Here is a 23,734-nt window from a genome sequence, read left to right as displayed (position 1 = left end):
GATATTGATATTCTAAATGTTATTAAATTTCTTGAATTTCTCCTTTAGTGTAAGAACGTTGAATGAGCCCTACCATGAACTTACTGCAGACAAACAGAGGGAAATCTATGATGGCATCAAAGCTTATCTCCTGCAAGGTGACGTTGCGCTTTCTTGTTGAAAAGCTCCAGAGGTGGAGTTGTTATGACCCGCCGTAGTCAAAGATGGCCCATGAACCATAAGATTCAGGTTCAAGAACGGCTTCTTCTTATCCACCATCAGCAAATCCTATCCACTAGGAACAGTTTACAATTTTTAATCAAAGCCAAATTAACCTACAATCCTGTCCGTTTTTGCACTGTTGAAGGGAACCAGAGCACCCAGGGAAAACCCATGTTGTCACGTGGATAATGTACAAACTCCGTACAGACAGCACCCGTAGTCAGGATCAAACCCGAATCTCTGGCAATGTAAAGCAGCAACTCTAATGTTGTGCCACCATGTGACCAAGTAAGATACAGAATGTGGAATATAGTTCTCAGTATTGTAGCCTAACAGTTCCATAGACAACGTCTAATGTCCACAGTGAGATGTAGAGGAGAATGAGACGATGTCCCCGATTATGGAATATTATTGGGTGACCAGATTCCACTCTGTCTACCTGCTCTTCCCCCATTACCCCCCCTCTACCCCTGACTCACCAACACCCTGAGCTTCAATCAGATAAGCTGTGCTTCACTGAAACAAAGTATGTGATGGTTAGACAGTTTAATTTTAGTTTAGTTTATTGTCGTATGTACCGAGGTGGAGTAAAAAGCTTTTGGTGCTTGCTATCCAGTCAGCAGAAAGAGAATACATGATTACAATCGAGCCATTTACCGTGTACAGATACATGATTAGGGAATAACATTTAGTGCAAGGTCAAGCCAGCAAAGTCGGAAGAAGGACAGTCTGAGGGCCACCAATGAGGTAGACAGTAGTTCAGTGGTTTTGAGTGTGTTTTGAGTCTGTTTGTGTTCTGTGCATGGCTGTTCAGCCTGTTTCAGATGCACGATTCAACACGTGGATTAATTCTCAGTTCAGTTTAGTTTAGTGTCACGTGTACAGTGAAAAGCTTTTGTTGCGTGCCAACCAGCCAGCGGAAAGACAATACATGATTACAATCGAGCCATTCACAGTGTACAGGTACAATAACGCTTAGTGCAAGGTAAAGCCAGTAAAGTCTGATCAAAGATGGACCAAGGGTCCCCGATGAAGTAGATAATAGTTCAGGACTGCCCTCTGGTTACGGTAGGATGGTTCAGTTGCCTGGTACAGCTGGGAAGAAACTGTCCCTGCTGTTGGTCATGGAAGTGCAATTCCTACTTGATAGTGGAAATGATGTTGGGCACGACTTTTCATTTTATACAGAATTAACGTGGAATTATTTTTCTTACAGGTCCCAAGCCCAAGTGCTATAATGTTGCTGATCCTACCCTGAACTCCACTGCCTGGTTTGCTCAATATCTGGGGCTTTACATGAATCAGATATCAAACGTGGACCTTCTGTCCTTCTTCAATAATGAATCTGAGGTACATATTCTCCTTGAAACTTTTGATTGGGATTGTTAAAACTGAATCTGTTGTCAAACATCGAGTTGTCCGGACAACCAGCTACTTGTGGAAATCAATTTTGAAAAACATAACTGTGAAGATGAGGAGGAGTTTCTTTAGTCAGGGAGTGGTGAATCTGTGAAATTCATTGCCACAGAAGGCTGGGGAGACCAAGTCAATGGATATTTTTAAGGCGGCGCTTGACAGATTCTTGATTAGTGTGGGTGTCAGGGGTTATGGGGGAGAAGGCAGAAGAATGGGTTTGGGAGGGGAAGATAGATCAGCCATGATTGAATGGTGGAGTAGACTTGATGGGCCAAATGGCCTAATTCTGCTCCTACAACTTATGAACTATTTAACAAAGCACAAAGTGCAGTAGGAACTCAGTGGGTCAGGCAGCATCTGGGGAGGGAATGGACAGTCGACAATTCTGATCAATTCAATTTGGAAGTAAGATCCTAATCTGAAATTCTTGCTTAGGAAGGGTGTCAAAGGGTATGGGAAGAAGTTGGGAAATAGATCAGCCAGATTGAATGGTGGAGTAGACTGGATGGACCAAATAGTTTAATTCTGCTCCTATTCCTTACGGAAACGCCGCCTGTCTTTTGCTTCCACAGATGCTGCCTGACCCACAGTGTTCATTCTGCACTTTACATTTGTTCAGGATTCCAGCATCTGCAGTCTCTCATATGTCAAACTTAAGTGTTAGCCTCCTAGAGGTATAAATCCTTGTTCGGAGTAGCAAACAAAGCAGGAACTTACAAACCAGTCACATTTCAGAAATCTTTGGATAAGAAAATAGATGGGAGTGCAAAATAAGCTTACAGTTTGATGCAACCACACAATATTCTATTAAACAGCATCTGTGGTTTGGAAGCTTTCATACAATCCACGTTATCCATCAATGTGTGTTTCACCAACATGAAGCAATCTTTAATTCTTTCAAAGATTAGTCATTAAAAGGCATCTTCCAGTTGAATATTTGGTATTTCTTCTCAACCTTGTGCAGATTCAACGATTTGCTGAAAACCCTGAAAACTTGGCACTCTTGGCAAATCTGATGTTACCCAGTGAAGTTTCAAAGTTCTACCTCAACCTGGTGTTCAGAAACAACTCTAATGTGAATGTCTCAAGGTAGGCCTTTGACATCATCTCTCCCTGACAGGAGTGAAGCAGTTTCGTGTTGTGTTGTGAAAAGGCTGGGGGCATTGCGGGTGTGGACAACATCTCTTGACCATCCCGGGTTTCCCCTGAGAAGGCGGTGGTGAGTCACCTCCATGAACCATTCATGATGTGTGGACCAATATACACAGTAGCCCCAGAGTTGACCCCTCTGCCATTTAATATGGTTTGATTGTTACGTTGCATTACAGTCTATGCCACAATAATCTTTCACCTTATTTGTAGTCTTTTTTCCAGAGTAGGGAAATCAAGAAGCAGAGGACATTGGTTTAAGGTGAGAGGGAAAAATGTAGTAGGAAACTGAGGGGCAACATTTTCACACCGAAGATGGTGTTTTTCTGGAGAGAAGGAATAGGTGACGTTTCAGGTCGAGACCCTTCTTCAGTCTGATATGGGCCAAATGCAGGCAGGTGGGAATAATGTAGATGGGACATGTTGGTCAACATGGGAAATTTGGGCTGATGGACGTGTTTCTGTGTCGTGTGACTGTATGACTCAATGACTCTAATCTTTTGTGGATCTGAAAGAAATATGAAGAAACTGTGTCCAGAAACTGTTAAAGAAGTTTGCAGGGCACTGAGCAAGTGTGAAACACACATGTCTGGTTACAAAGGGTTGAAGAAACTTGGTTGAAGAAGTTCTGGTTTTCAATGGGAATACAGAAGAGCAATTTGAAAGAGGTCGAACATACAATGGCGAGAGATATTGGATTAAAAACAATTACTCATGCCTGTTGAGAGGGAGTTCCTTCGAACTCTGGTTCTGTAAGATTGGCTCATACAATGTGTGACTGGCATCTATCTCTTGCAGCCTCCCAGACTCTCTGGTTTGCTTCATTGACGGTACTTCACAGACCTTGAGTGAACAGGAAATCTTGTCTGTGATCGAGAAGGTCAACCAAGTGTGTGAGCCTGGTGTGTCTCCAAACACAACTGCCAATGGCACCTTACCCGCTGAAGGTCCAACAGATGAACAGCTTCAGGTGAGAAATACTTCCTGTAAAACACTTTGCTGAAGCAGGTGTGGTGAAAGATGCTCGGTGTTAATGCAATGCTGTTCGCTCTTTCAGCTGGCGGTATATTTAGTGGGCAAAATCGACAACTTTTCAGTCAGCACTTTGAACACTTTGGGGCAAACCGCAGTTGGACTGTCGCTGTCACAGGTTGACAATATTGATGGGAACACTCTGGAGCAAGCCCTGCCAATCCTGAGCACCGTCACAGGCTGGAACATTGGCCAGGCTAATTCCATCGTAAACAAGCTCCTACAAGGCGGTTTTCAGGTGAGTTAATGAATAAATCATATCTCAAGAGCCTCTGGTGCTTAAAGTGAATTTGCTGTACAAGGTTAATATCTGTGTCTGAGCAAAGAATTTTCAAAGAGCTGCATGTAAAGTTACTGACTGTGGAATGATAGAGTGCAGCTGGAAGTCTGGTTAGCTGAATTCATGCAGAACAGCAGTCTGACTCTGTGTGTTGTACATCCCTAGGATCACACCTTTTCATACAGTGGTAAATCTTCTCTGTACCCTTTCCAGCTTGACAACATCTTTCCTATAACGTGGTCCCCAAAATAAACACAATACTCTAAATGTGGCCTCACCAATGTCTTAGACAACTGCAACATTACCTCCTAACTTTTCTACTCAATACTCTGAGTGATGAAGGCCAACGTGCCAAAAGTCTTTTTGACCACCCTATCTAACTGTGATGCCGCTTTCAATGAAATATGTATCTGTACTACTAGATCCCTCTACTCTACAACACTCTAGAGATCCCTACCATTCACTGTGTAGGTTCTGCCCATGTTAGTGCTTCGAGAAAGCAACACCTCACATTTCTCTATTAAATTCCATCAACCATTCCTCAGCCCATCTATCCAACCCATCAAGATCCTGCTGCAATTTTTGACAACCACCTTCACTCGTGATAATACCACCCATTTTTGTTTCATCTGTGAACTTCCTAACCATGTCACGTATGTTCTCATCCAAATCATGGAAATGGATGCACCAAACCCCGAGGCACACCACTAGTCACAGACCTCCAGTCCAAAAAGCAACCTTCCACCATCACCCTCTGTTTCTGTCCATGATGCCAATTTTCTATCCATTCAGCCACCTTTCCTTGAATCCCATGGGATCTGTCCTTCTAGAGCAGCCTACCATAAAGACCCATGCAGAAGGTAAATTATTCTGCAAGAGTATTTAGTCTTCAAGCAAATGTACAATGGTGTATGCAGTGGGAAGATCAGCCAATATTTTCAGTCATTTCTCACGACATATTCTCTGACATGGGGAATGGGGGAGGTAATCACAATATTATGCCACAAGTCTTGAAAATGAATTCTTGATAGCCTGGCCAATTTGTGACATTTGTCTTTCACTTTTTAACCAGGTCATTGACACGGATAGACTGCTGGGTCTGGGAAGCCTGATTGCCGGTATTCCCAGCAATGTGTTCCGACGTATTAATCCCGAGATATTAATCAATGTAATCTCAAACACGAGGTTTCTGCAGGACATTCAAACAGCACCACAATCTATACAGACGATCTGTGTTCTGCAGGTGAGCAATGTGATTGTCAGGGGTACAAAATGTGATCTGTTTCTCACGGGCTGTCTAGATGTTATCAACATTAATGCTGTAGTCTGATACCTGTTCTCGCCTTCCAGTAAATTCTATCCTATTTTGTTGTAAATCAGGTGCTGAGGAACGTCAAGAACCCAGCCTCCACTGTGAGGAAAATCCCATCTGGTCTCGTCAAAGAGATTCCACCTGTGCTGTTAACCTCCAACTTAAGCGTCATCGACGTCAACAATAAAAAGTGGACTCCCAGTCAGGTAGATGATCTGGTTGTTTACAGCAGAGACGACGGCTGTAATGAGGAAGATCACAGTGAAAGGCCTTGATAGAGTAGATGTGGAGCGGATGTTTCCACCTGTGGGAGAGTCTAGGACCAGAGACCATAGCCTCAGAATAAAAGGACTTGCCTTTAGAAAGGGGACGGGTGATAATTTCTTTAGTCAGAGGGTGGTGAATCAGTGGAATTTATTGCCACAGACGGCTGTGGAGGCCAAGTCATTGCATATTTTTAAGGCAGAGATTGACAGATTCTTGATTAGTACGGGTGTCGGGGGTTATGGGGAATAGGCAGGAGAATGGGGTTGAGGGGGAAAGATAGATCAGCCATGATTGAATGGTGGAGTAGACTTGCTGGGCTGAATGGCTTAATTCTGCTCGTGTAATCTCTGAATTTATGAAAGTCCGCTGCTTCATGTCATTGTACGTTAGATGTCAGGAATATTGTTCCATCCATGTTGTGTGAGCGGTGAGTGTATGAACACTCCATAACCCTGTTACGTTAGTTATTAATTCAAATCCTTTTCTTCCATAGGCTGCCGTTTTCTTTCAAGCTGTGGTCAAATCCAACAACAATTTTGAGACGTAAGCAATGCTCTTTTAATCTCTGCCGTTTTTGATGCCTAAATCAGTGCTTCCATGCCTCAGTTCTCAATGTGACATTGACGCCCGTCTATTTAGCTTGAGTGTTGATGTCATCATTCGTGCGATTAAGTTGAGTTTGAGCTTTCTCGTGCATCTAACACGCCCAATGCTTTGTGTTACGACCAATTTACATCAGTAATTAAATTGCTGTGAATGAAGGACACTTGTTGATTTTTCCAGAGTTGTTCACCAGCTGAATATTCTGTCCCGTGCTGTGACAACGTCTAAAATCACAACCTGAGATGTTAACATCGTTTGGGATTGCAGTGGTGTGGAGGTTGTGATTGAAGGTTTTAAAGTGATGACAAAAGTGGACTGTTTAGATATTAATATTGCCACAACCTGTTCCAGATATTCACAAGCTGTCCTCAGAGGCTTTAGTTGTGGTGCAACGAAAACCCTCCCATTCCCAGTGTTCCTGAAGCTCGTTCAAGCAGTGAAGGATAAAGAGGTTGTGCTGGATGAAAGTCAGGTGAGAACATTTAAAGAATTGTCAGAAACGTCCAGTTAACCTACTACTGAAGTAAAACTACAGTGGGATGTTGAGAGGAAAATAACTAATAAAAGTGTCTCCATGCTTCAGTTCCCAACGTGACGTTGTTGTCTGTCGTTTCAGCTTGAGTGTATGGCTGGAAGGCTCACTTCTGCAAAAACTGATGTCACATTGGATGCCTTACCTGCGGATGTTCTGCTGTTCAAGTATGTTGTTTCCTTGGAACAGTTTTCTCAGTTTAGTTTAGTTTAGAGATACAGCACAGAAAGAGGTCCTTCGACCCACCGAGTCTGCTCCGACCAACGATCCCCGCACGTTAACACTATGCTACGCACACGAGGGACAATTTACATTTATACCGAACCAATTAACCTACAAACCTGTACGTCTTTGTAGTATGGGAGGAAAACAAAGATCTCGCAGAAAACGCATGCAGGTCGCGGGGAAAACGTACATACTCCGTACAAACAGCGCCCATAGTAGGCTGTGGGCCGAGCATCAAAAATGTGTCTAGAAATCAGTTTTTGTGACCCAAGTCACCAAACTACATGAAATTTTCCACAGATTTAGATGAAACATAATTGAGAAGGATGTCATAACTCGTCTTTGCCGAACGTTGCACATTAATTAATTAAACTAATTAGAAAATTAGATCGGGAAAACAAAGATCTCGCAGAAAACCCATGCAGGTCGCAGGGAAAACGTACATACTCTGTACAAACAGCGCCCATAGTCAGGATCGAACCTGGGTCCCTGGCTCTCTAAGGCAGAAAGTCTACTGCGCCACTTTGCCGCCACAAGTTATTTGTTGAATTCCCCGGATCTGTTTTAAACCAGGGTGCTTGCTGTTATAAGTTTCATAGAAACATAACGTGAGCACATGGACTCAAAGCAACGTGTTTATTCCTCACTGTGATAGTTGTCCTCAGTGACCAAGCACAGAGGTTGTGTGGGAAATGGAAATCTCAGAGATTCACACTAAATTATATCTGGAAAGGATGAGGTAGAAATGGTGGTGCTTCCCAATGGGTGTGAGGTATGATCTTGGGTCTCATGTTCACAGGACTGAGTCAATGTGGGGGACAGTGTCCCAATGGGGACATGGTGTGGGGCAGATTAAGAGGGTGAGCCATCAGAAGACCAGAGCCTTGGGCAGCAAGGCCGTTGGATGGCTTGTCAGAGGCATTGTGCCGGGAGCAGGGGTTTGGAGGTTTGGGCCCATTGACTGTTCAGCGGGTCACGATAATTGAACAAATGGAGAAAGAAGGCTGACGGTGATCGGGGAATCGGCCATAAGATCAGTGCATGGGTTAGTCAGTACTGTGAGGACCCGTTGGATATCTGAGGGACAGATGGACAAAGAATAACCTTGGACTTTAATGTAGTGTGGTCCAGACTTTTGTTGCACTGTTACTGTCCAGTTGTACCAAGGGAGACTAAATGGACACAATAGGGAAGAGGTGAATCAAACATTACCCCAGCTTATGGAAGGATGGTTCAGACACCTGATAACTGAGGGGAAGAAGCTGTTCCTGTGCACTTTCAAACTCCTGCACCTTCTGCCAGACGGGAGCAGAGAGAAGAAAGAATAACTCTTCATATCAATAATAATATCTGGTGTATTTTCTGTTTTGCTTCATAGTTATCAATACTTCAGGACTCGGTTCAACTGCCGGGAGTTCTTCAAGTTAGTTGGGAAATCGAACGTTAATACCTTACGGAAAGTATCAGCAAGAAAGCAACGTATTCTGAGTGATGCCAAGACCTGCCTGGTAAGGATGAAGTGTTAAGCAGATGCAAACCTGGGGTTGATGAACCCGTTATCTTGGCACACCTCCATGTGATCGCACGGTTTGAATTGATATTAAATGTACAACCCTGACACTTTGTCAATAATTGCACTGGGTGTAAGTGAGGAGGTTTATCAGGTCTGTTCAATTTAGTTTATTGTCACGTGTACCGAGGTACAGTGAAAAGCTTTTGCTGTGTGCTAACCTGTCAGCAGAAAGACAATACATGATTACAATTGAGCCCTTTATGGGAATAACATTTAGTGCAAGATAAAGCCAGCAAACGTTCGATTGAGGAAAGTCCGAGGGTCATCAAAGAGGTCGATAGTAGTTCAGCACTGCTCTCTGATTGTGGTCGGATGATTCAGAAGAGCTAACGCTTCAGTACATTCAATGAATTGTTGATTATTCAGTTGTCAGATGCCAGTCCCAATTGTTGATGACTGTTACGTCCCATACCTACTTTCTTTTCATGTTTATGCAGCGTGTCTGGGTGAAGGTGAACACCAGCATTCCCAAATTATCAATAATGATAATTAATATTCAGTCTGATCAATAATATTCAGTAAAACTCCAAGACCTTTTGGAAAGGCAAGTAGCAGAGGTTGCATGTTGAAGGAATTGTTAGTAGAATCTGGTCTGGGAACAACCACCCGTTTAAAGTCATGAGCATTTTTAAACACCGTTGTGTTCACCAGTGTGCGAATAATTTGAGATCCATTTAGCTGAAGCTGAAACCCACAGTTGATGTTAAATTGATAACCAGCTAAAAATGTTACCTGTGCAGAAGGAACTACAGGTGCTGGTTTAAACCAAAGGAAATAGGTGACGTGATTGGTCGAGTCTGAAGAAGGATCTCAACCCGAAACGTCACCTATTCCTTTTCTCCAGAGATGCTGCCTGACCCGCTGAGTTACTCTAGCTTTTTGTGTCTAAAAATGTAACGTGTTCTTGATATGCTGATATATTGTGGCATTATTAGTCTACACAACAAGAGCGATCTTAACAATGGGAAAGTTTTAACTGAGTTGCATCACAGTGAAATGCTGCAGAATTAATGTTAACCATTTGACAAAAATCCAGGGAATTACTGGCAACAAGCTGACGAAGGAGAGTGTGACCACATTCGGTCGATTGGTCTGTGAACTTGATGGAAATGCAATCCTGGCATCTGATATAACTATTCTGGAAGCATTAAAAAAATGTGGCACCTATCAAGAAGATCAGAAGATTGCAATTGAAGTTCTCCTCAGAAATGGAAAAAGCAGATATGGGTGAGTGTGAAATGCTCATCCTTTACAATACAGATCACATTAAAAGTCTCCGTAGTTGATGTTTCACTACGTCATAAAGGACTTTCTAAGAAGAACGTACAGACTCTATCTACAATCCAGTGGAAGCAGGTGACTTGAAATAACAACACTTTAATTCCTGATACATGCTCCTCTAGGCACCATGTTATAGGAAAGATGTTGTGAAGATGGAAAGGGTGCAGAGAGGATTACCAAGGATGTTGCCAGGACTGCACCGTCTGAGCTATAGGGAGAGGTTGAGCAGGCTGGGACTCTATTCCCTGGAGCATAGAAAGGATGAGGGGTGATCTGATAGAGGTGTATAAAATCATGAGAGGACTCGATTGGGTGGATGCACAGTGTCTCTTGCCCAGAGTGTGGAAATTGAGAACCAGAGGCCATAGGTTCAAGGTGAAGGAGGGAAAGGCTTAATAGGAACTTGAGGGGTAACTCTTTCATGCAAAGGATGTATGGAACGAGCTGCCGGAGGAAGACGTTGAGGCAGGGACTATCGTTTAAGAAGCAATTAGACAGGTACATGGATAGGACCGTTTAGAGGGATATGGGCCAAAGGCAGGTAGGTGGGACTTGTGTAATTGGAACATGTTGGTTGGTGTGGGCAAGTTGGGCTGAAGGGCCTGTTTCCATGCCGTATTACTCTATAATAAAAGCCCATGGTCAACATATGTTTGCCCAAAACATTCCTGTGTGATGAACATCCTTACCCTGCGGCTGGGTCTATTGCAGACTAATTGATTATTTGAGAATCATTTACAGAGAGAGATTTTTTGTGTTTTTAATTTTGGAGATCAAACTCACTCAGATTAGTAACTAAATCTCATGGGTGTATCTTGAAAGGATTTTCATTGCAGAGTAGAGACAGATAGAGGTGGAAAAAGGCCCTTTGGTCCATGGTCTCTATGCACCCATCTACACTCATCCTCCACTATTCTAATCCCACTTTATTTTCTGCATATTGCTATTAATTCCCCCACCAGATTTTGCACACTGGGGATAATTTACAGTCACCAATTAACCTGCCAAATCTCATGCCATTGTGGATATGGGGAGAAAGGAGGAACACCTGAACACGGGTGCAAACTCCACCCTGACAGCACCCAAGATCAGGATTGAACCTGGGTCTCTGGTGCTGTGAGGCAGCGACTCTACTAGATGCGCCACTGTGTGGTCTTAGATATGTTCCTGTTGAACCTTGAGAGCACGAATGTTTGTATTACTATGCTACCACTTACAGCAGTGCTTCATTAACTCTGAGATATTTTCATTTGTCTGCAGTGTTCCTTCATCCTGGTCCTCGTCTACGATACAAAGCATTGGAAATCTTTGTTTGGCCTTGACTGACACATGGAGTGAAATCGACAGGGTACGCTTTAGCGACACAAATTTCATTCAAGTTGACAAGTTGGAGAAATTGTACTTCTTTGAATTCCTTGTTTAGACTAATAGAATGTAGAGTTAAACTTGAACATAGGAATGACTGAAGAATCCATGGTGACGTTGGTTCATTATGTGCTGCCAACCCTCTCGTTGTGACTGAAATCTCATTTAGGGGCTTTCTCTTCCCTTTGACCACATTGGCCGTGCCTGCCTTGCCCTCCCCACCCCTACCTCCACCATCACAAGACCAACACCCCATTATCCTCCCATCTCATCCTCTTTCCCCGCCCCGAGTCTTCAACTTAGATCTGGTTCCAGCACCCTGGTGATCCTCTGTCAGCTCCCACCAGCAGTTCAGCCCGTGTCCTGGGCCTCTGCTCCGTGTTCTCTATCATCACGGTTTGGTGAAGTTCAGCTTGGTCCATTTCCAAGTTGGGATGGTGAGATGCTGTGCTGCTCGTATTTGTAATCCTCCTGTTCCAACATATTTCAATGTTTCAATGGTGCTTTATTTATCACGTTTGCAACTGCACAGTGAAATTATTTTTGCATATATGACACACGCAGGCACCGCCATGTTATGGCACCATTTCCAAAGTCCAGTTGGCCCAAGGGCTCAATGTGCTGGAGCAGTTCCCGCGAACCGACGTCCCTCTCCTCTACTTGTCCGGCCATCTTTGTGTCCCGGGAGTGCCTCTCGCAGTCGACCTTGAAGGCGCTGGAGGCATTACTGCGGTTCACCCTCCTACGGGCCCTTGTTCCTCATGTCCGACGTCGCCAGCTCACTCCTAGTTCCGCCTTGCCCCAAGACTTTGGCAGCACTTCAATTGAGGTTCAGACTGATGTTGGATTGTTAAGGAGAGGGATTGATACCAAAATGCCAACTGTTTTCATTCATGCAGGATATTTTCTCACTGGTGCTGTTCCAGGCAGAGATGTATAATTAACAATGTGTTTAACGTCATCCTTCAACTTTTCTCCTTCCCCCATGCAGCCAACCCTTGATGCAGCTCTGCCAAGATTTATCAAGGAAATCAAAAAATCACAACCTCGTGAAGAAGTGTTGAGATTTATTGAACAGCTCAAGTTAGGAGGAAGGTCGAACAATACTGCAAGTATGTCATCAGTATAAGCATGTGTTGAATAATTGGTGTGTTGGGGAAGCGTGGTGTATTAATGTGTTCCTGGGTTGATAATCTACAAACAAAGGCCCACCGAGTCCGCACTGACCAACGATCCCCGCACACTAACACTATCCTACACACACCAGGGACAAATTACAATTTTACTAATTCTACAATTCTACAATTCACCTATAAACCTGCACGTCTTTGGAGTGTGGGAGGAAACCGAAGCTCCCAATGTTAATCCACACAGATCACGGGGAGAATGTACGGACACCCGTAGTGAGGATCGAACTGGGTCTCTTGCGCTGTGAGGCAGCAACACTGCTGCTGCATAAACGTGCCGCCCTCAAGGGTAATGTTACGGGTAATGTTGGATACGGAGTTGCAGCTTTCAGATCCAGCAGTGATGAAGGACAGTTACATATATCCTGGCTGGGGAGGGTGCAGCTAGGAGGGGTATTCACATGGGTTGAGGTTCCCATATGCCTGTTGCCCTCACCTTGCTTGGTGGTGAAGGTTGGGAGGTGCGGACTAAAGAACCGTGGCTTGTTTCTTCATGCATGTTGTCAGGGTGCACTGGGCAGTTACGGTGTGCCGGAGATAGAGGCAATGAATGTTGGGTAGTGGATGGTGTATCAGGTCATTTAATGATCCTTTCAATAGATTATCTCTTCCTACATCTGTAGTTATGTATTGAACCCATATCGTTACCATCACGTCTTTTTAACCCCCTCTCTCACATCTGAAAACCCCTTAACCCACAACGTTAATCTGCCTTTCCTGCATCTCCATCAACTAACAGAGGTTTGTATTTGCAGCTTGTACAGTGGGAGTGATAGCTCCTGAGGACATCAATGACCTGACGCCTGCAATCTACAATGCAGCCCAGTTGGACCTTTGTTTGAGTGATGCTGTGCTGAAAGATAATGTTCTCCAACTGGGATCTCTTGCCTTTGGTCAAACTCAGCTGAAAATGCTGAAAATGAGACTTCTACAGGTATGTAATCTCCGTGTAAGGACAGAGGAAGAATCACACACTAAGTTAGATTAGTTCAGAGATACAGCGCGGAAACAGGCCCTTCGGCCCACCGAGTCCGCGCCGACCAGAGATCCCCGCATATTAACTCTGCCCTACACACACTGGGGACAATGTATACATTTATACAATGCCAACTACCCTGCAAACCTGTACGTCTTTGGATTGTGAGAGGAAACCGAATATCTCGGAGAAAACCCACGCAGGTCACGGGGACAACATGCAAACTCCGTACAGACAGCACCCATAGTCAGGATCGAACCTGGGTCACTGAAAGCGCTGTAAGGCAGCAACTCTACCAATGCACCACCATGCTGCCCCTGCCACTTTGTGATAGAAGATATCACAAATAAATCAGCTGAATGAATGATGGAGTAGACTCGATGGACAATGGCCTAATTCTGCTCCTATGTCATTTGGTCTTATGATCATCAAATAGAAGATATCCCTAATAAAAGGAGATAAAAACCATGTAGATCGTGTCAATGATTTTCACCCTGAATACAAATTGTCCTGGAACTTGGTACTGCCATTTATTCTTTGTCAAATAGAGTCAATAGGGGTTGGTCTGAGTTGCTGCCTTACAACGCCACAGATCCGGATTTAATCCTGACTACGGGTGCTGTCTGTACAGAATTTGTATGTTCTCTCCATGACCGCATGGGTTTTCTCTGATAGCTCCGGTTTCCTCCCACACTCCAAGATGTGCAAGTTTGTATGTTAATTGGGTTCGGTCAAAATTGTAAATTGTCCCTAGTGTGTGTAGGATAATGCTTGTGACGTGGTGGGCCGATGGGCCGGTTTCTGCACTGTATCTCCAATGTAAATAATGGGATTTTAACCAAATTGGAACAGGCAGGAAAGGCTTCAATTTAATGTTCTGTCCAAAATTCAGCACCTCCAACAATACAGAACTTGCTCAGTTCCAAGGTTCTCCCATCATCGCTGCACCATGAGGGTTTGACAGGGAGTCATGTGAAACTTGCTGGCGTATCTGTTCCAAATCTTTCCGGGGGGGGGGAACCACATTGTATGTTCTTCAAGGTGCAATGAAGAGAAGTGGAATCACATTGTAGCTCGGCATTTCAAACTAAAGCAGAATTTGCAGCAGAATCTTAACAAGTAAAATGAAGGCTAACGTTGTTGATATTTCCATACAGATTTATTCCAGTGGCCTCCCAGAAAACCAGCTACAACTGTTGGGCAACATCTCCATCGTGTTCAATGTAACAGAAATCAACAGCTGGAATATCACTCGAGTGGAGACACTTTCTGCATTATTGAGGCGAGAGCAGGAAAGCATAACGGTACTGACACCAGCATTGTAAACTTACCAAATTGTGATAGGTGTGGATCGAGTGAATGTGAAGAGGATGCTTCCACTAGTGGACCAGTCTAGGACCAGAGGCATAGAATAAAAGGATGTACCTTTGAAACGGAGATGAGGATGAATTTCTTTAATCAGAGGGTGCGGAACCTGGAATTCATTGCCTCAGATGGTTGTGGAGGCCAAGTCATTGTAAGGTGGATATTGACAGATTCTCGATTAGAACGGGTGTCAGGGGTTATGGGGAGAAGGCAGGAGAATGGGATTAAGAAGGATAGATAGATTAGATATGATTGAATGGCGAAGTAGACTTGATAGGCTGACTGGCTTAATTCTGCTCCAAGATCTTATGAATTTATAATTTCTTCACTGAAAAGTTATTTTGATCTTATTCCATATTAAATTTAGAATAAAACCAACATCACAGAGAAGTTTGGAATTTATTTTGTGTTCTCCAAATGTATTTCTACAGGTTAAAGCCATCATTACAAGATACCTCCGGTTCAATTATGTTCTTAATGCAGTCTCTTTGAAAGCTGTTGGTGGAGGCAACTTGTGCATTCTGGACAGAGAGCAACTGGTGAACATTTCAAATCTGACGTGAGTGTCACAGCTCAGAGCTTGATCGATGCTTTGTGTCATCTGCAAACTTGGAGATGTTACATTTAATCCCCTCGTCTAGATCGTTAATCTATATTGTAAATAACTGGGATCCCAGCATTGAGCCTAGCTGCCTACCATCTGCCTACCATCCTGAAAAGGACCCGTAATTCCTACTCTTTGTTTCCTGTCTGCCAACCAGTTCTCTATCCATGTCAATACCCAACCCCTAATACCATGTGCTCTAATTTTGCCCACTTGTGTGGGACCTTGTCAGAGTCTTTTTGAAACTCCAGATGCACCACACCCACTGACTCTTATCCATTCTACTTGTTACATCCTCAAAACATTCCAGAAGAGTAGTCAAGCATGATTTCCCCTTCATAAATCCATGCTGACTTTGTCCGATCCTGTCACTGCTTTCCAAATGCGCTGCTATAACATCTTTAATAATCGACTCGAGCATCTTCCCCACTCCTGATGCAAGGCTAACTGGTCTATTTATAATTCCCTGTTTTCTCTCTCCCTCCTTTCTTAAAAAGTGGGGTTACATTGGCTACCCTTCAGTCCCAGTCCAATGTACAAACTCCATACAGACAGCACCCGTAGTCACGATCGAGCCCGGGTCTCTGGCGCTCTGAGACAGCAACTGTACCGCTGTGCCACCGTGTGGTTGATTGAGTGAAACACACAGCATGGAAACAGGCCCTTCGGCCCACCGTGTCCAAGCCCATCACCGATCACTCTAGTCCACACTAGTTTTGCAAGCCCCTAACCTGGTGCAATGGTTGAAGCACAAACTGAGACTGACGATGTAATCTTACTCCCACAGGGACGCCGGGGCTCTGGAGTTTTCTTCTTGTCCTCAGTCGGTCAAAAACCTCCTTTACAATCAGGCCCTCCTGGCACTGAAACCTGAGCAAAAGAACCCCATCACATACTATCAACTGATCAAGGCGTATATTGGTAAGTAAATCAAAGTTTTATTTTACTCCTTCTGTGTCTGATTTTGATGGTGGTCTCATGGTCGCTTCTCCAAAAGATTAATATGCATGGGATCCACGGTGACTGGGCTTTTCCAATTCAGATCTGGGTTACTCATAGATTAAGATGCACCGAGATACAGTGAAAAGCTTTGCTTTGCATCCAATCCAATCTGATAGATTGGTTTGGTTTAATTTAGATTAGTTTATTTAGTTTCATTTCATCACATTTAGGTTGGTGTCACGTGTATCGAGGTACAGTGTAAAGCAATTTCTCGTGTGTTTCCATACAGCGGAAAGAGTATACACGAATAGACTCGAACCATCCACAGTGTGCAGACACAGAATAAAAGGAATAACGTGTAGTGCAAGATAAAGTCCAGTAAAGTCCGATTATAGATAGCCCGAGGGTTTCCAATGAGGTAGATGGTAGCTTAGGACCATTCTCTAGTTCTTGATACGATGGTTCAGGCACCTGATAATATCTGGGAAGAAACTGCCCCTGAATCTGGGTGTAAATGCTTGCATGCTTGTGTACCTCTTCCCTGATGGGAGTGGGGAGAAGAGGGAGTGATCAGGGTGAGACTAGGCCTTGATTATGCTGCTGGCCTTGCAGTGTGAGGTGTAGATGGAGTCACTGGAAGGGAGGTTGGGTTGTGTGATGGTCTGGGCTGTGTCCACAAGTCTCTGCAATTTCTTGCGGTCTTGGCTGGAGCTGCCCCAGGCTGTGTGAATGTGCAGAACTGCAGCATTCATCTGAGAAATGTCTCTGCTTCCTCCAGGCGGTGCCACAACTGATGACTTGAAGTTTCTTGCAATTAATAAAGTCAACATGGAGTTTGGAATCTTCAAGAATTTGAATCCGGAAGAAGTGCAGGTACAAATTGTCGGTGACAAGCCTCTGTCTGCTTAAGTATTGCAACGCGTTCAGTTCCTTTACTTCACATCCTCTCTCACAGCCCATCGCCTTCACACCCTCTGATCCTGAAATACTGCCACTGATTACCAACATGTCATTGTGGTCACACACATTTACAGCTGACTTGTCTGAAAACTTAATGAACAAGAAAACCATGAACCCTATATGAACTGATGATATTAGTCCTGATGAGGTGCGATATCTCGCCTGTTTTGCTCATTCGTGAATTGTGTTTCTATCTCAGAATCTGACCGCCCAGAACATCATCGACCTGCTCGGGTTTAACCTCCAAGCTCTCCGGAATGGTGTGAATGAAACTGTTGTGGTGGTTTGGGTGGCCTCAAACAATGAGTCTGAAGTCCGCAAGCTTGGGTTGAAGGGCGGTATTCCAGATAATTCAACAGGTAACTTGTTTCCACAACAGCAGAAGACACTTGCAGTGAGTACATTTTATCAAAGACGGGTGGAAGGAGATGTGGAGGAATTTACTGAGTCAGGGGGTGGTGAAACTGTGTAATTCACTGCCACAGAAGGCTGTGGAGGCCAGGTCAATGGATATTTTTAAGACGGATATTGAAGTATTACTGATTAGTACGGGTGTCAGGGATTATTGGGAAAAGGCAGGAGAATGGGGTTGAAAGGGAAAGATAGATCAGCCATGATTGAATGACGGAGTAGACCTGATGGGCCGAATAACTTAATTGTGCTCCGATAGCTGATGAACTTATGAAGAATAATAAAACAGTTATCAGTACTACTTTGCAACAATAATATATTGTCCCATATACCTCTAAACCTTATCCTATCCATGTACCTGACTAAATGTTTGTTAAATATTGGAATAGTAACTGCCTCAAACTACCTCCTCTAGCAGCTGGTTCCATACACCCACCACTCTTTATGTGAAAAAGTTACCTCTTAGGTTCCTATTAAATCTTTTCCCCCTTCACCTTAAACCAATGTCCTCTGATTCTCAATTCCCCTGCTCTGAACAAGAAACTCTGGCAATCCACCCGATCTATTCCTCTTGTGATTTTGTACACCTCTTTTAATATTTCACCGTCGTTGATAGTCTGTGGCCTCATTTAGCTTCCAGATGTTTAGGCCACATGGTGGCACAGTGGTAGAGTTGCTGCCTACAGCGCCAGAGACCCGGGCTCGATCCTGACTACTGGTGCTGACTGTACGGAGTTTGTACGTTCTCCCAGTGATTTACTCTAGTTAATCCAAGTGTTATAATTCAAATCTGTTATTAACTACTTCTACTTTCTCAAACAGAAGGAAGATTGTGCCGCAGTGTGAACAGGTAAGAATTTGATGTGAATGCCTTTTCTATCGTACCCCCATGACACACTGTTAACTTGTTAGTGTCTGACTTCATCTGTCATTGTGGAGAAACAAGGAACTGTAGATGCTGGTTTATGTTAAACATAGGCTCAAAGTGCTGGAGTAACACAGCGAGTCAGGCTGCATCCCTGGAGAAAAAGGACCAGTGACATTTCAGGTCGGGACCCTTCTTTAGAAGAAACGTCACCCATCCATTTTCTCCAGAGATGCTGCCTAACCCGCTGAGGTACTCCAGCACTTTGTGTCTATTGTACATCTATCATTATGGTGCCCAATTACTGTTGTGCCTCACTTGGGAATGGCAGATGACATGAAATAAAAGGTTAATTTTTTAATTATGTCCCCCTATGAGCAATAAAAATAGGTTGCTTTGTTGTTTGTTTCTCAACCAATCTCCATCTCTGAAAGTGCTTTTAATTCTCTTTGCACAGTTCGGCTTTGAATGATTTCCTGACTGCAGTTAATGCAAGCCAACTATGCAACTTCAATATCACACAGTTTGCATGTGCAGAGGTAAGCAGTGTCATGACTAGAATCTCACACGAATACGTCAATGGCAGCTTGCACTTAAATAATAGTCATGGTCATAAAGTCACACAGCGTGGAAACAGACCCATCGGTCCAACTTGCCCACACCGACCAACATGTCCCATCTACAATATTCCCAGCTGCCTGCATTTGTCCCATATACCTCTAAACCTTATCCTATCCATGTACCTAACTAAATGTTTGTTAAACATTGGAATAGTCGCTGCCTCAAACTACCTCCTCTGGCAGCTGGTTCCATGCACCCACCACTCTTTATTGAAAAAGTTACCTCTTACGTTCCTATTAAATCTTTTCCCCCTTAAACCAATGTCCTCTGATTCTCAATTCCGCTGCTCTGGGCAAGAAACTCTGTGCATCCACCAGATCTATTCCTCTTGTGATTTTGTACACCTCTTTTAGATCACCATAATAATGTTAAATGTATTAAGACTGCATGTGTCTGACTTCCGTGACTACCTTTAACTGCTGTGCTTTGAATGGCTGTTTAGTGAACTATTGCTCATCGTTGATAGTGAACACCAATATTCTGGGATGTTATAATCTAAGGCAACTTCTTTTCCTCTGCAGCCTCAGCTGCTGCTTTTCGGTTTAAGCAGTAACCTCTTGTCAAAGGTGTTTCAGTGCTTCACTGGCCTGAAGCCTCTGAACAGATCGGATGAAACGGCCCTGACTGTTTTCATTCAGAAGCTCAACAGAACCAAATTGATGGAGGCCCTGGACATGTTCAACAACAAGGTAATTCATCTAGGGAGGCAACTTAGGAACCATTTTCAGTGATGCGGTAAGAATCTTTGGTATGGTTCAAAATACACAATCAACACCTTGTAAACCAAATAGTGAAAGGCTTCGATAGAGGGGATGTGGAGAGCGACCACAGTGAGGAACATTCAATCTGTTCTCATCCAAGAGATTCCACCTGTGCTATTAACCTCTCGTTGGTAATAAATGTATTAAAATCTTTCGTCAGATGGTGGAATTCATTGCCACAGTCATTGGGTATTTTTAAGGAGGACATTGACAGATTCTTGATTAGTTTGGGTGTCAGGAGTTATGGGGAGCAGGCAGGACACCAGAATGGGATTGAGAGGGAAAGATAGATCAGCCATGATTGAATGACTGAGTAGACTTGATGGGCCGAATGGCTTAATTCTGCTCCTGGTAGGAATTCTGAACTAATGAAAAGTGTGATGTCATATCTACAAAGGAATCTCTGTGTCCACTGCTGACGTGTGTGGTTTGTTTCAGACACGGAACACAACATTAATTCCCCTGATGACAAAAATAACGTTTCTGAATGCCTTGTGGGAGGTGGTGAGGACCAGGGACAACTTGACCAGTCCCGCCTTCCTGAGGAAGTGGTTCCAGGAGCAATTCCGGCCGTTCATTGCTGGCATTTCCCAGTCGGTGCTGATGCAGTTGCTGAGAAGGGACATCAGCTGTGAAGGTTACCGAGCAGTGTGAGTGGACACCTCTCTTTTACAATCATCTGTTGCTGCATGTTGCATTGAGGAAGTAGACCATGCGGAGGGCAATTTAACTTGTTCACTGCCATGGAGAACCACCCAGTACACAGTGCCTTACACAGGCAAGGGTCATTCCAAGATCCAACAGCAATTCAATCACCAGGGTACCTTTTACACAAGTCTGCAAAGCCGCAGGTTGTCTTCAGGGTTATTTTTCAGTGAAGAGCCGATCCTCTGAAGATGAGAGGCGGTGAGAAACAAAAAAGGAAGATGAGCTAAGCTCAGGAACATTTGCAGGGTATGTTGAAACTAATCTTTGTCAGAGTTTTCTAACATTATTACACAGGCAATCTTTATGGTAAAACTACCTTTCAGTTAGCTGAAGTTTGAGGCATCATTTGGGAAAGATCCTAAAGTTTGAGGCATCATTTGGGAAAGATCCTAAATTTGTTCTCACCAATTGAAAGGTTACTATTGATCTGGTGCCCAACAAATAATGACATAAATATCTATTTGTTTAGCTTAAATGGCCTGAATTATGGATTTGTTGAAATGCCGCGTGTAACACGGGAAACTGTGCTGAGACAATGGATCTTTGGTTACCTCAACAACACAGGTAAGATGGAAAGGCATTTGTAAATGATAAGAAAGAGAAATTGACTTGTAATTCTTAATGCCCCAATATTTCACCGTCGTTGTTAGTCTGTGGCATAATTTAGCTTCCAGATGTTTAGGCCACATGGTGGCACAGTGGTAGAGTTGCTGTCTTACAGCGCCAGAGACACGGGTTCGATCCTGACTACTGGTGCGGACTGTACGGAGTTTGTACATTCTCCCAGTGATTTGCGTGGCTTTTCTCCGAGAAGCTCCGGTTTCCTCCCACGCTTCAAAGACGTACAAGTTAGTAGGTTAATTGGTTTGGTATAATTGTAAATTGTCCCGATTGTGTGTAGGATAGTGTGGGGATCGCTGGATGACGCGGACTCATTGGGCCGAAGGGCCTGTTTCCGCGCTGTATCTGTAAACTAAACAAAACATTTATAATGAATAAAGTATAATTTTAGTCAAACGGATCATATTTATTTTCTTTCCTCTCAGCATTCCCATTGCGTTGTTTTGAAAATGGCAGCGTTACCATCTACGTGAAAAACTATTTCCAAAGTTTTGCTGGTTTGCTCAATCTGACGAATGCATTTTTCCTGACTCCTGAGGTAAAAGCAAAATTATGCAAGCATGAGTGATTGTTAATTTATCTTTGAGACAATATTAACTGTACTGATGTGTAGGAGGGAACTGCAGATGCTGGTTTACACCGAAGATAGATACAAGATGCTAGGGTAACTCAGTGGGATAGTCAGCATCTCTGGAGAAAAATGATGGGCGACATTTCAGATCTGAAGAAGGATGGCAACCGAAGGATCATCACCCATTCCTTCTCTCCAGAGACGCTGCCTGTCCCACTGAGTTACTCCAGCTTTCTGTGTCTATTAACAGCACTGATGCTTTCTGATACATTTACAGGGAAATTGAACCTTGACCCTGTGTCCAGGTGCGATGTGTGGACTATTTCTGGTCATGGAGGTAAAATTGTCACTCTTATTGTTACAGGTGATCAATGTTACCGATCCCCGTGACTTGGCTGATGTGCTGAGCATGCCTGGATTCATTGATGACAACCAGATCCTGACCAGAGTGTTAGTCCATGTCCAACCCATTCACAAACTGGCTGCATTCGTGGACAGATTCAATGAAAGAACCCAAGATGTGAGCAGCAGCTGTTTTTATGTTTCCTACCTTACGATGTACTGTTGATAACGGGGGGGGCTTCCAAACAGATAGGGACACCTTAAGTGATTTGTGGCCCTTGTATTTGGTACAGTGCTTCACACGCAGAAGGAATAATGAGTGTGGAGGCTTTGACTGTTAGCACACAGTGTTTGTGGAGGAGAATTTGTAGAGTTTACGAGATGTGTTTGTTTTATAGACACAGCATGGAAACAGGCCCTTTGGCCCACCAAGTCCATGCCGACCATTCATCACCCGTTCACGCTCCCTACATAGGAGGGGCAATTTATCTGAGGCTAATTAACCTGCAAACCCGCAGGTCATTGGGATGTGGGTGAAAACTGAACCACCATAGGAAACCCATGTTGTCGCAGGGAGAATGTGCAAACTCCACTCAGACAACACCCGAGGTCAGGATTGATCCTTTAGTTTTAGTTTGAGAGATACAGAGTGGAAACAGGCCCACCGAGCCTGTGCCGACCAACGATCACCTGGTCACCAGCTCTATCCTACACACTGGGGACAATTTACAGAAGCCAAAAGCTTTGGGTGTCACATCATTCCGTTAAATTTAAGATGTATAATTTTAACAGAAGCCTGTTTCCTCTTCCTTCGCCAGAGTAAACTCTCAGCTGCTGACCGAGCTGCGATCCTGCAGAGTGTGTGGCCTCTGTTCACCAGCAGTCTGCCTGTGCTCAACGTCACCCAGGTGGATCAATGGCTTCAGATCAGACTAACTCCATATCTGCCATTCATCACCTCTGCCCTTTTGGCTTCTAACAACAGCCTGAGGATCGACTGTCTTTCCTACCGCAAAATGTAAGTACAATCACACCTACGTTGAATGTATATTCCACGGTTGGTCACGAAGAAGCCCGGGTCGGAGCCCGGCCATGGTCTCACGGGTCGGCATGAGGAGCTCGCCTGGCCACGCGTGTCGGAGGGGGCCACAGTTTGGGCCCGGGTCTGCACCACGGAGGCTTCGGGAGAGGACGGCAGCGTGTGGAGAAGTTGGTACGGACACGTGAAGTGGGTTGTCGGCTGCGGTGAGATCTCGCGGCGGCGGTGAGATCTTGCGGCGGCGGCAGTAAGGCCTCGTGGTCAACGGCCAATGAGAGTGTGGAGGGACCACCATGAGGGAGGGAGAAGAACAATGGAGAACCTGGCGAGGGGGGACCACGATGAGGGATGGGGGGAGGACAAAAGGAGGAGCCGACGTGCTTTGTAAATTTGTCATTGCTGTAGGTGGCTGCTATTTGTATACTGGATATACCAGCAAAATATTTCACTGTGTCTTGTCACATGTGACAATAAAGTATTCCATCTCTGGATGGAAGGAATGGGTGACGTTTCGGGTTTCAAAGA

General features: G+C 44.2%; 1 protein-coding gene across 2 annotated transcripts in view; it reads left to right on the top strand.

The window, feature by feature from the left end:
- The window catches only part of LOC116985943, a 261,983-nt gene that overhangs the window by 117,746 nt on the left and 120,503 nt on the right, over nt 1-23,734 (top strand). Inside the window, exons 84-97 of one of the 2 annotated variants that reach the window (XM_033041072.1) lie at nt 49-137; nt 1,418-1,551; nt 2,582-2,706; nt 3,565-3,736; nt 3,824-4,036; nt 5,151-5,321; nt 5,459-5,596; nt 6,151-6,200; nt 6,612-6,732; nt 6,877-6,959; nt 8,396-8,525; nt 9,627-9,817; nt 11,132-11,219; nt 12,228-12,348. In XM_033041072.1, coding sequence (XP_032896963.1) covers nt 49-137; nt 1,418-1,551; nt 2,582-2,706; nt 3,565-3,736; nt 3,824-4,036; nt 5,151-5,321; nt 5,459-5,596; nt 6,151-6,200; nt 6,612-6,732; nt 6,877-6,959; nt 8,396-8,525; nt 9,627-9,817; nt 11,132-11,219; nt 12,228-12,348 — 1,826 coding nt within the window. The remainder of the gene's footprint in view (nt 1-48; nt 138-1,417; nt 1,552-2,581; nt 2,707-3,564; nt 3,737-3,823; nt 4,037-5,150; nt 5,322-5,458; nt 5,597-6,150; nt 6,201-6,611; nt 6,733-6,876; nt 6,960-8,395; nt 8,526-9,626; nt 9,818-11,131; nt 11,220-12,227; nt 12,349-23,734) is intronic. The other variant, XM_033041073.1, reaches the window with a different exon arrangement.

Source organism: Amblyraja radiata, chromosome 22 (assembly GCF_010909765.2).
Source record: "Amblyraja radiata isolate CabotCenter1 chromosome 22, sAmbRad1.1.pri, whole genome shotgun sequence".
NCBI classification, from domain to species: domain Eukaryota; kingdom Metazoa; phylum Chordata; class Chondrichthyes; order Rajiformes; family Rajidae; genus Amblyraja; species Amblyraja radiata.
This window is presented reverse-complemented; position numbering and strand designations above follow the sequence as displayed.